The 12773-nt window shown below is 42.9% G+C and overlaps 1 protein-coding gene across 1 annotated transcript; it reads left to right on the top strand.

Annotated features, from left to right (window-relative positions):
- The first annotated feature begins 796 nt into the window (after positions 1–796).
- Positions 797–1198, top strand: LOC126656829 (uncharacterized). The gene has a single exon (XM_050351451.1). It carries the CDS (start codon positions 797–799, stop codon positions 1196–1198), a length of 402 nt encoding a protein of 133 aa, XP_050207408.1.
- Positions 1199–12773: the final 11575 nt, after the last annotated feature.

The following is a 12773-nucleotide window of genomic DNA, read 5'->3' on the forward strand; positions in this document are numbered from 1 at the left end:
TAATTGACGTTAGTTTTAGTTCCATGTTTAATATATTTTTGTGTTTATTTATATATGCTCAAATCTAGTCCTTTTTTATTTAATTTTATTTTAGCAGTAAAATTATAATTTATTTTTACAATTAGATTCGTAATACAATATGTGTACTTTATTTATGGATTTAGTTTATTTATTTATTTCTAACTTCACTAGTTACACACACTCACAAAATGGAAAGGATGATCCATTCACCTCTATTTTAGGCTAGACGAAAATGAGTACTGTCATCTTCGAGGGAAGCCCCGAGCTCTACGCGAAAGTTTTCACTCAAAACTAACTCTTGTTAAATTTAGATACGATTAACAGTGAGGGTATATTGGTTTTCAGACCCTTTTGCCTTAGAATTAGAAATCAAAATGTTAACTCGTAATTATCAGTAAGCAAACGATGGATTGAATAAAATAGTATTTCCGAAACTTAATCTATGAAGAGGTGAAGATGGTTATAATGCTTTAACCGTCTTTTCCTTCCCGGTTAATCCCGGGTGGCGACTCCATATTTATTTTCACAATTCATTTGTATTATACGGAATTTGACAAAATCGTGTGAGCCCGCATTAAAAATGCAAATGCGACCTAAAAACGCATGCGGTCATCACAGGAACCCTATTGCGTTCCCTGATCTTGAAGCTAAAATGAGCAAACACTGTGAGGGGTAACACCAGAAATATACAACGAGATCTTGAAAAGGGTACTGGAAGCTGTTCAAGAAAATCTAGGCAGATTGGTTTACGAGGCCAAACGATCAAACGACAACCATGAAAATACTAAGGGACAATTTCAGCCCATCTCCTTCCCGACGAACGCACAGGGCAGAAAACACAAGGAATCCAAACCACCAAGGACGAACCAGAGGAGACGAAGGAAGAAACAAACCAAGGAACGAAGGAAGAAACGAAGGAAGGAATGAAGGAATAAAGCAGGGAAGAAACCAAGGAAGAAACCAGGGAAGAAACGAAGAAGAAGAAAACCTAGAAAATCGAGAGCACATGGATACTGAATCAGAAGAAGATGGTCCAAGGAATGGGGGAAAGAATGGAGAAAATCAAGACGATACCCGAAGCGAACTAAACTCTAAAAGAGAGGAACAAAGAGAAAAAGAGAAAGAAGATGCCCCACCAAAGAGCAAGAAGCAAGAGAAAGATACCGGAAAAGCATAATCCAAGAAAAAGAACCAATAAGATGAAGGCGAATCCTCGGAATTGACCCAAAAAAGCAAAGCCACGTATGTAGCTGAAGAAGACCTAAAAGGGAATATCGCCAAAGCACTGAAGAAGCTGAAATCCGAAAAGCTGGATATTAATGACCTAAGGCTTAAGGGTTCGCCCTTATCGGCCAAAATCATGGAAGAAACGATCCCCTACAACATGAAATTACCCACCTTGCCAACTTTTAATAGAGAAGGAGATCCGAGGGACCATACGTCCAGATTCACCGCAACCATGGGTCTCTTGAGTGTCTCAGACACAATCTTATGTCGAGTATTCCCGACAACCCTCACATGAACGGCCCAGAGATGGTATAATAAACTCAAGCCAGGGTCGATCAAGAGCTTCGCCTCTTTGTCGACGAAATTCCTCAATAGATACCTTACCAATATACCAGCTAAAACAACCATCAGCATCCTGAGGTCGTGCATTCAAGAGGAAGGAGAAACTCTAAGGAGTTACATCTAACAATTCAATAAACAGGCTATGAAGATAGATAACTTGAATGTCGATATGGCAGTAGAAGCGCTGAGAGAGGGAACGAGATTTGGGAATTGGATAGATAAATTTATGGTCAACAAGCCAACCACTTTCTCGAACCTGATGGGCATAGCCGAAAATATTTCGAGCAAGATGAAGGCCGCAGAGCTATTCAAGGAAAAGAGGCGAAAAGCAAGGATTCAAAAGAAAACCCAAAGGAGAAGTCAAAATCAAGATCGAAGGATAGGTGGTCAATGCCTGAAGAGAGCAGGCGCTTCGCCCCCCCCAAGGGAGATATGAACCAAGGTATGATCCCCGAAATGACGAACGCTATTACACACAGTTGAACACCAGCCGAACCAACGTCCTCATGTGGATCAAGGAGAATGTGAAAAATATGGTATGGCCACCAAAGATGAAAGCTGAGATCTGAGACACCAGAAAATTCTGCAAATTTCATGATGAACACGGACACGAAACAGACTAATGCAGAGATTTGAAAGTAGAGATATAAAGAATGATAGACGTAGGCGAGCTAAGGAAGTTCATAGCCCATAAAACAAAAAGCAGTGATAAGGGAGAAAAGAGGAGCAGGGACGACAAGGGAAAAGAAAAGGAAGAAGAAAGGCCATCCAAGATCCTAGGAACGATACACATTATTAATGTAGGAAGACATAGCAGTTCAACCATTCGGAGAAAGCAGAGGAGAGAAGTGATGAACATTAGAGAGACACCCATGCCACGAGTGATTTTGATGTCGAGGATTACGAACATGTAAAAGCACCTTATACCGATGCTCTAGTGGTAACTACCATCATCGAAAAATGGAATATTGAGCGAATCGTTATAGATGAGGGAAGCGGCGTGAACCTCATGACAAATGTTGCGTACAAAATGTTAGGAGGTACCGCGGCGAGATTACGCCGATTCTCGATCCCATTATCCGGACTCTGAGGGCCTTCTATCAATCCACTTGGCTCGATGACTCTAGAGGTCATCATCGGCCCAGAAAGGGGAATCAACAAAAAGGGCATGTCCATGTTCAATACAGTAGATCTGGAGCGAACAGACAATGCAATTCTCGGAAGACCCTTCCTCCATGATTCAGCTGCGGTTACCAGCATAAGAGCACTAGCCATGAAGGTGCCAACAGAAAAGGGCGTAGTAATAATAAGAGGAGATCATAATGTCGCCAAAAAGTGCTACGACGAGTCCGTAGTAGATCTTCAAGAAAGCAAGCAGGAGAAGAAAGTAGAGTAGTAGGAACTGGATAACCCATCGCTAGTAGAGACTTTGTGTCGTACCCGATGGTGTTATAACTATCTTTACTTTTTGTAAGCAAAGCCATTTATATTAATAAAACTTCAGTTTTCAAGTAATACAAAAGGTGAAACGATAAAAAATGAGTTTAGATTAGCTCAACTAAGGCGAAATGCCAAAAATAAACAGAGTTTAGATTAACTGAAACAAGGCGAAACACCGAAAACAAAGAGTTTAGATTAACTCTAAAATAAGGCGAAACACCAAAAACAAAGAGTTTAGATTAACTCTAAAATAGGTGAAGCGCCAAAAAGAAAGAGTTTAGATTAACTCTTGGAAAAGCAAAACATCGCCAACCACAGAAACAAAACAAAGCAAAGGCGAACCATCGAAACCAGATTCAAACGCAAAAAACAAAATAAAAAAACTCCAAGCATTCGAAAAGAAATCAACATTAAATTGAAAAAGGAATCGTATATTCAACATAGTACGAATTACAAAAAGCACTACGGCGATACAACCCCAAAAAGGCTAAAGATAAGTCTATTTTCCCAACGAGCGATCTTTCGCCATCTTATCCAGCAATCCTTGAGCTATAGCCTGAAGATCCAACCCATTCACACCAAACAAATCGATATCTGGGTTCTGCTCCAAGAGTTTTTTCCCTATGGCGAGACGATACTCGCTGATTAAATCGGAATAGAAGGCCTTCGTGTCAAGAAGACGGATATGAAGTTTCTCTACTTCGACCCTTAACTTATTCCTCTCCTCGCCGACATAGGTGTTAACCGTTATCAGCTCCTCGATCTCCTGAGTTAAATCAACAGTCTTCTTCTTGATAACCTTGACCTGGCAATCGTTAATGGTATCCTGAGCCTTCAACCTCAAAACGAGCGAATCATGCTCCTTCATTGAAGCTTTTAGCTTTTCTCTCTCAGACTCAAACATCGCCAAGAAAGCAGCAAGGCGTTTAGCTTCCTCCTCAACGTATTGCCGGCGATCATTCAATACCAATACGGCCTTAAGGGCCTGTCACCAAGAAAAAACAAGATAAATAAATCAACAAAGAAAATCGGATAAATAAGCTAAGTTCAAAAAACTTACCAAAAATCCATGAAAACATATAATGTATGAAAGCTCTTGTCCAGGCTTAGAGGCGAACCAGGTAATGTCCTCAGGAATCGCCAAACTTCTAATATACTCGGCCAGAACTCGAGGGTTTAGTAAACTCGCCAGATCATGGCCCTCGACTCTCTCCGTCAAATTTGGAGCGGATGATGAACAACCACAAGGGTTTTTCTCATCAACACCACGCCTCTTCCAGGATGGCAGGACAAAAGGATCAGAGCTTGGAGAAACTTGCTCTGAATCCAGAACAATTACTTTATCAAGGTCTACTAACTCCACCACTTATGTTGACATCGCCGGAGATAGAGGGGGAATGGGGATAGCAGCCTCGCCACCAGCGGGTTCGCCAATGCCAACAACATCATCATCTTCGTCAGCCGCAACGACTACCCTGTCGCCCGCTTATAAAATCGCCCCCGGCAGGAACTTGGGCAACTTGAGCATCATCTTCGGGAATCGGAGCATCAGCATCTACTGCTGCCTCACCTATTGGAACATCCAAATCTATTTTGAAACCGGAAAGTAGATCGTCAGAGGAAGAAGACATCCTACAAAAGAAAAGCGAAACAAAAACTAAGTCATAAATAAATACCTCCAATATATTCATAGTGGAGATCCGCCAAACCTCGTGAAAAATCTTCCAAAGAATGCCATCGACATCGGGCATGACTATTCACCAAGACCTCTAAAATAGGACATTGGAATATACTATGGAAAGACAAGTCAAAGGCGAGAATCGACTCAGACAAGTTTAAAGGAGATGGATAATTTTGTACACGATAAATAGAAAAACCATCCAGAAATTGAGAAAAAGCAAAATCGTGAATAACTATGAAATACCGCTTCCTCTAGCCACTGTCTAAACAAGGAAACTAAATGGAAGAGCGGCCTTCCCTAACTATAGAAAAAAACAAAGCAGTTATCACACTTTCTAAATTCGAAAAAATGATAAAGTACATTAAGGGAAGGAGATTTCCCCCGAAGCCTACACGCTTCAACAAAAGCTAGAACGACTCGGATAGTTCCAGGATGGAACGCTCCTATAACTATCCTTATATCTCTAAATAACTCTAGTAAAAAAGGATCTAAAGGAGACCGAAGACCAGCAGCGAATTGCTACTCAAAAACAACCGCTTCGCGAGACGACCCGGGAGAAGCAAAAGCAGGAATCTGGTAACCGGGTAATCTAACTCTATACTCAAAAGGAAAATTATACTTATAATAGATATCCCTAACCTCATTCTTGTCAAGACAAGAATCAGATATGGCCATAGAGGAAAACTCTATTTTTGCCCTCCTAGCCGCCATTTAACAGTACTGATGGATATCACACCCAAAATAGTACCAGAAGACTGTAACAAGACACAAGTCACAAACGATAAAACCAGTCGTAGGTCCCTGACCCAGAACCCAACAGTAACCAACTAATCACACAGATAAGCTAGTCATCCCTGATCTTCAGGGATAATGATAGTAAACAGCTCATCATAACAAGAAGATGAACTCAGAATAAAGGAGAAGACTCCTAACACATTACAATGACTACATGTATATATATATTCAGTCCTAGGTCAGGTAAACCCTAATTTCACTCATATTCACTCTCAACTTTATTCCAATCTATTTGACTTAGGCATCGAAGGGTATTCGAGCCAACACCGGCTCGAATCCTTCTAACCTATTTTCTTTCGTAGGTTGGATCAAACTCAAACCGGCAGATCAAGAACCATTATTTGGCGCCGTCTGTAGGAACGATCAGTTCGTTTTCTACGCACTTAAAAATTCTTAATTTTGGTTTCTTGCCGAGAAGATTAATAATGAGGAAGAACCACCGCCACCAGGAGTGGTAGAAACAACCGGGGCTTTGCCTATAAGCAGCGGACCAACCCTTATTCCCGTAGCCAGCACTGGAGGAGGAGTTGCACCAGGAATCAACCTTATTCCACCAACAACCGGAGTGTCGTACGATATTACACCACCGCCCCTGAGGAGAGGAGTCCCAGGGCCGACGCAATCACTGTGGGGTTATTACACCCCCCAATATCAAGCACCAATGACGTATCCACAGTCGGGATGGTACCCATGATATCCTCCTTGGAATCACCCCAGTTACCAAGGATACCAGAGGCCAGTCAATCCAATTCCTTTCCCGTCCTTAGACACAGAAGGAACAGTGACATCGACTACATTGGTTCCGCCGTATGTTCCGCAAGGCACACCATTACCACCGCTATACCATGAAGTAGTAATGAAAAGTGTTAATGATTTTCAGGACTATCTGGTGGGACTAGCTAAACAGTCAGCAGAACGACATGCAGGAAAGGAGGCGCAACCTACAGTCCCAACGGGGAGGCACAGACCCGAAGCTCTGACGCAGAGAAGAAAAGTAGGAGAAGAAGGCGCAAGAAGGGGGCAATCCGAGCCAGTGCCTCAGCGGAAAGACGCAGACAAAGGTAGAGCAGATGCTCCTCCACGAAACAAAGAAAGAGAATTAGAGAATAAAGAGAAAGACGTAGGCGCAGAGACAATTAAAAGCAATCGAATCCATATTGACGATGAGCACGTATCCAGGGAGGCCATCTCAGCGCAGAAGAAGAAGAAGGCCCCAGAGAAAGACAGGGAGAGCCATTCCTCAAACAAGAGAAGAGGAGCAGAAGAGCAAATAGACATCGACGAGAAAATCAACAACGCCATGAGGAAATTTCGAAACGAAGGAAAGGGAGAAGATGAAGACAAAGAAGACGAGGATTCCCCCCTCAAATCTGAAATCCAACTGGTACGATTCCCTTCAAGGTTTAAATTGCCAACATTTAATTCTTTTGATGGAACAGGAGACCCAAAGAGCCACATTTCCAAGTTCAAAAAAATTATGATGCTACACGATGTGACGGACCCAATGCTCTGTAGAGTGTTCCCAGCGACACTGCAAGGTTCGGCACAGAAGTGGTATTCACATCTCAAAACTGGCTCAATCGGCTCTTTTTCCAATTTGGCCACAGAATTCAAAGTACGCTTCAGGACCAACATCCCAATGCAAAAAACCTCCAGCGATTTGAGAAAATGTAAACAAGGAGAGCAAGAAACGTTGAAGAATTTTGTGGAGAGATTCAATAAAGAGGAGGTCCAAATCGAGAATTTGAACCACGACACGACCATAGAGGCCATGAAGATTGGGACCCGATTTGAAGAGCTCCGAGACAAAATTCCGATGAAAAAACCAACCACCTTCCGGGACTTAATGCTGATAGCACACAAGTATGTGGAACTAGACGAGGTAAGGAGAACTTTAACCAAGCAGTCGGAGACAGCGAAACAAGACAACTCCAAATATCGAGGAAAGAAAGAGGAGGAGAGACCCCGGACGGAAAGATTTGGAGGATTGAGCAGACCTTATGACTTCATGCCACTGAACCGAGCCCCAGTCTATATACTTATTTGGATGAAGCAAAACTGGGTGATGTTCAACACCCCCAGGAGAATGGACCCTGACAAAGAACGAGACAAGAGCAAGTACTGTCGCTTCCACGAAGGCTATAGTCACTATACAGACCGCTGCTGGGATCTTAAAAGAAAGATAGAACAACTAATCCAATCCGGAGTGCTTAGGAAATTCGTCCATGAAAAGACAGGAGAAAAGAGGAAGAGAGACACCACGGAAAAAGAAGTACAAAACAAGAAAGCTAAAGAGGTCGCAGGCGTAATACATGTCATCGACGGAGGCGAGCCTTACAACAACTCCCAGAGGATGGAGGACACGTACGAGGACCTCACAATGATGCATTAGTGATAGAATCAGTGATAAGAAACCACCTGGTCAAACGCATCCTGATAGATGAAGGAAGTTCTGTGAACTTTCTAACCCTGGAAGCTTTCAAAGAGATGAAAGGATCGGTCACAGACTTACGAAAGCCAATTCGGCTGGAGGGAACCGTGAACCTGTACGTAGAACTAGGAGAGAAGACTAAAGGGCCACTCAAGAAACTACACGCCCAGTTCAATGTAGTAGATTTACCTCTAGCATATAACAGAATCTTCGGTAGACCATTTTTATACCAATCAAGCGCAGTAACTAGCATCAGGTTATTAACCTTAAAGATACCCACCTCAGAAGGATTAGTAGTAGTAAGGGGAAGCCAAGAAATGGCCAGGGAGTGCTGTATGATAACAACAGAAGAAGAAGAAGAAGAAAGCTTACCAATCACCACTTTTCTGGGGATGGTCGTAGACGAAGAAGAAGTAGGAGGCGTAGAACCAGTCAGAGACATGGAAGAGTTCGAAATAATTACGACCAAAGTAGTAAAAGTAGGGACATACGTCCCAAAAGAGGTGAAAGAGGGAATACAGTCCATCCTAAAGAAAAATGCGGAATCATTCGCTACAGAGCCAACAGAGATCAAAGGAGTTGATCCGAAAATAGCTTCACACAAGCTAAACATAAAGCTAGGGAGCAGAACCGTGGTACAGAAGAAACGGCGATTCACAGAGGAGAGGCAGAAGGTTATCGCATACGAGGTTAACGTGCTAGAAGTAGCTGGTTTCATCCGAGAAGTATACTACCCAGACTAGGTAGCCAACGTTGTCCTAGTCAAGAAGTCAAATGGGAAATATCGAATGTGTGTGGATTTCACTGACCGGAACAAGGCTTATCCCAAAGACAGTTACCCGCTCCCAAGCATAGACTAGTTAGTAAACTCAACCGCATGCTATCTTCTGTATAGTTTTATAGATGCTGCACAAGGGTACCACCAGATACCCATGGATAAGGAAGATCAAGAGAAAACCTCCTTTGTGACAGACAAAGGGACGTATTGCTACATTGTCATGCCATTCGGACTGAAGAACGTCGGAGCAACGTACCAGAGATTGGTAAATTTCATGTTCAAAGATCAATTAGGAAAGAATGTTGAAGCCTATATCGACGACATAATTGTAAAGAGTCTCACTGCAGAGAAGCACGCCCAAGACCTAGAAGAAATTTTCTCAGTCTTAAACAAATTTAGAATGAAGCTTAACCCAGCCAAATGCGCCTTTGGGGTAAAAGCAGGCAAGTTCCTAGGATACCTGATCAGCCAGCGAGGGATAGAGGCTAACCCTGAAAACTGATCAGCCAGCAAGGGATAGAGGCTAACCCTGAAAAGATCCAAGCCATAGCTGACATGAAGGCTCCGCAAAACATCCGAGAAGTACAGAAGTTAAACGGTCGCATCACAGCACTGGGACGTTTCATCTCTTCATCGGCTAAAAAATGATTGCCATTTTTTAAGCAGCTAAGGAATATGAAAAAATTCACTTGGGATGAAGATTACCTGAAAACCTTTGAGAATCTGAAGTCTTTCCTGACTCAGCCACCGCTACTAAGTAGGCCTATAGCAGGAGAAACGCTATACCTCTACCTCTCAGTAGGGAAAGAGACAATCGCCTCAGTTCTAGTCCAAGAAGAAGGGGAAGAACAGCAACCTATCTATTATGTTAGCAGAACGCTCAAAGGTGTAGAGCTCAACTACCCAACCATCGACAAACTGGCATTAGCTGTGGTGGTAACCACGAAGAAGCTGAAACCGTATTTTCAAGGACACACAGTCATCGTCCGAACGAATCAACCCCTATGAAAGGCTCTTCATCGCCCAAAAACATCGGGAAGACAAGTAAGCTGGTCGGTGGGAGAACACGACATCAGATACGAGCCGAGGAAGACGCTAAAGGCACAGGCATTGGCGGACTTCGTCGCAGAAATGATAGAAAAACCACCTGACGCAGTCACAGAGGACATAACCGGGAACTTGTTCGTAGACGTAGCCTCCAGTGAACAGGGAGCAGGAGCAGAATAGTTTTACTCGGACCTCAGAAGGTTGTCATAGAACATGCAGTACACTTAAAGTTCAAAGCAACCAACAACGTGGCAGGTATACAAGTACGCTGCTATTTTTTCTATTACATAAACTTATTAAGATACTCATGCCTTACCAATGATGTAGCAGAATATGAGGCTTTTCTAACAGGACTCACATTAGCAAAAGAAGTAAAAGCAGAAAAGCTGAAGGTCCATAGCGACTCCCAATTGGTTACCAACCAAGTCTTGGGACAATTCCAGACGAAAGATGACAACATGGCAAAATACATGGAAAGAGCAAAGAAGATGTTGAAACAAATAGAGAAGAACGAAGGACAGTGGGAAATAATCCCGATACCCAGAGAGGAGAACACGAGGGCAGACGCACTAGCAAAAGCAGCCGCAACAAAAAAACCCCTATATCTCTCACTCTACATGAAAGAGGAGAGGATGAGTCCCATGGTAAACGAGAGGGAAGTTCTACCAGTCACGGAGCTAGACCCTTGGATGCAACCCATTGTCGCATATCTAGACGATGGAGTAGTCCCAGAAGGAAGAGCAGCAGCAACAAAACTGGTATGAATATCGTCTATCTATTCCATTATAGAAGGAACCTTGTACCGGACCTCGGTCACACACCCATGGTCCAAATGCATCTCGATAGAAGAAGGAGCGTATGTACTGAAGGAGATCCACGAGGGAGAATGTGGGGCGCACGAAGGAGCAGCCACTTTGAGTTGGAAAGCACTGCTCCAGGGATATTACTGGCCAACTATGAAGAAAGACGCAGAGGATATGGTGAGAAAGTGCGACAAATGCCAATGATTTGGCACAATCATAAGAACCCCGGCAGCCCATCAGTCAGCAATCAGAAGTCCTTGGCCTTTCATGACATGGGGAGTGGACATACTAGGACCATTCACCCCAGCTCGAGGACAAGTCAAGTTCATCGTAGTCGCAGTAGATCATTTAACCAAGTGGATAGAAGTGCAACCAATGAGCACCATAACGTCCCAGAAGATCATCAATTGGCTCACCAATGAAGTTATGAGCAGGTAAAATTTCAAAGTTATGTGAATAAAGTCCTTTAAAAATAAGAATATACTAATACGCAACAGGTTTGGAACGCCACATACCCTAGTCACAGACAATGGGAAACAGTTCAATTGCGCCAAGTTCAGGGAATACTGCGCTAAACTGAGGATCAACCTGAAATTTACTTTCGTGGCGCATCCACAGACCAATGGCCTCACGAAGTCACCAATCGGACTATCCTATCTGGAATCAAGAAGAGACTAGGAGATTTGAAAGGGAGATGGGTGGACGAACTGTACCACGTAATATGGGCTTACAGAATAACTCCTAGAAGAGCCACAGGAGAAACACCCTTCCGACTCACTTACGGAACAGAAGTTGTCCTTCCCGTAGAAATGGGAACGCCCACACTTAGGGTACAGATCATTGACGAAGAGTGCAATGACGAAGTAATGAAGTTATGCCTAGACCTGTTAGAAGAGAGAAGGCACCAAGCATCTGTACTCGCAGAGGCCTATCGCAAACAGATGACTAAGTATCATAATGCTAGAGTCAAGGAACGAAGCTTTTCAGAAGGTGACTTAGTCCTTAAAAAAGCTGAAATAGGGAAAGGAGATGCAGTAGTTGAAAAACTCGAGCCCAACTGGGATGGGCCGTACCGAGTCACTGAAGTTGTAGGGAAAGGAGCATATAGAATAGCTCATCTAGAAGGCACACCATTGCCTAGAACCTGGAATATCGAGAACTTGAAGAAATATTTCCAGTAAAAGATGTAACAACGAATAATAAATAAAGTTGCATCTCGTATTTTTTCCATGTTTTAGTATCTCTATTAAATTATCATGCACAATCGTGACTCAATAAAAAGACGAAATGAAAAGCAAACGTACATAGCATTCATAAAGTATCGTAATTGTTCAGAAATCTCAGAAAAGGAGAGTTTCCCATGAATCCCTCCAAGCAAAAGAAAATAAGCAAACAGAAGAAGTACTATAATGAAAGTAGTTCAGAAATTAGAAAGCTAGCTGAGGCCCAACATACGGGCAACTACACTTCCTTTGGATGGGTCGCTCCCTCCTTTGGACCAATCATATCTTCTGAAATCTTCTCCTCCACATTCTCCTCGACTGAGTCAGAAGCCAAGGGATCACGATCCTGAGCATTAGAAGTTTCAATACCGAAAGAATGAGAGTCCCTAACTAGGACCAGAGCTGTCTCAGTCGCAAAAGTTTGACCCAACGGTCCCTTATCACTACAAACATCTGAATCAGGACCTGATGTCACAGAGGACATAACCGGGAACTTGTTCGTAGACGTAGCCTCCAGTGAACAGGGAGCAGGAGCAGAATAGTTTTACTCGGACCTCAGAAGGTTGTCATAGAACATGCAGTACACTTAAAGTTCAAAGCAACCAACAACGTGGCAGGTATACAAGTACGCTGCTATTTTTTCTATTACATAAACTTATTAAGATACTCATGCCTTACCAATGATGTAGCAGAATATGAGGCTTTTCTAACAGGACTCACATTAGCAAAAGAAGTAAAAGCAGAAAAGCTGAAGGTCCATAGCGACTCCCAATTGGTTACCAACCAAGTCTTGGGACAATTCCAGACGAAAGATGACAACATGGCAAAATACATGGAAAGAGCAAAGAAGATGTTGAAACAAATAGAGAAGAACGAAGGACAGTGGGAAATAATCCCGATACCCAGAGAGGAGAACACGAGGGCAGACGCACTAGCAAAAGCAGCCGCAACAAAAAAACCCCTATATCTCTCACTCTACATGAAA

Source organism: Mercurialis annua, linkage group LG7, assembly GCF_937616625.2.
Source record: "Mercurialis annua linkage group LG7, ddMerAnnu1.2, whole genome shotgun sequence".
NCBI classification, from domain to species: domain Eukaryota; kingdom Viridiplantae; phylum Streptophyta; class Magnoliopsida; order Malpighiales; family Euphorbiaceae; genus Mercurialis; species Mercurialis annua.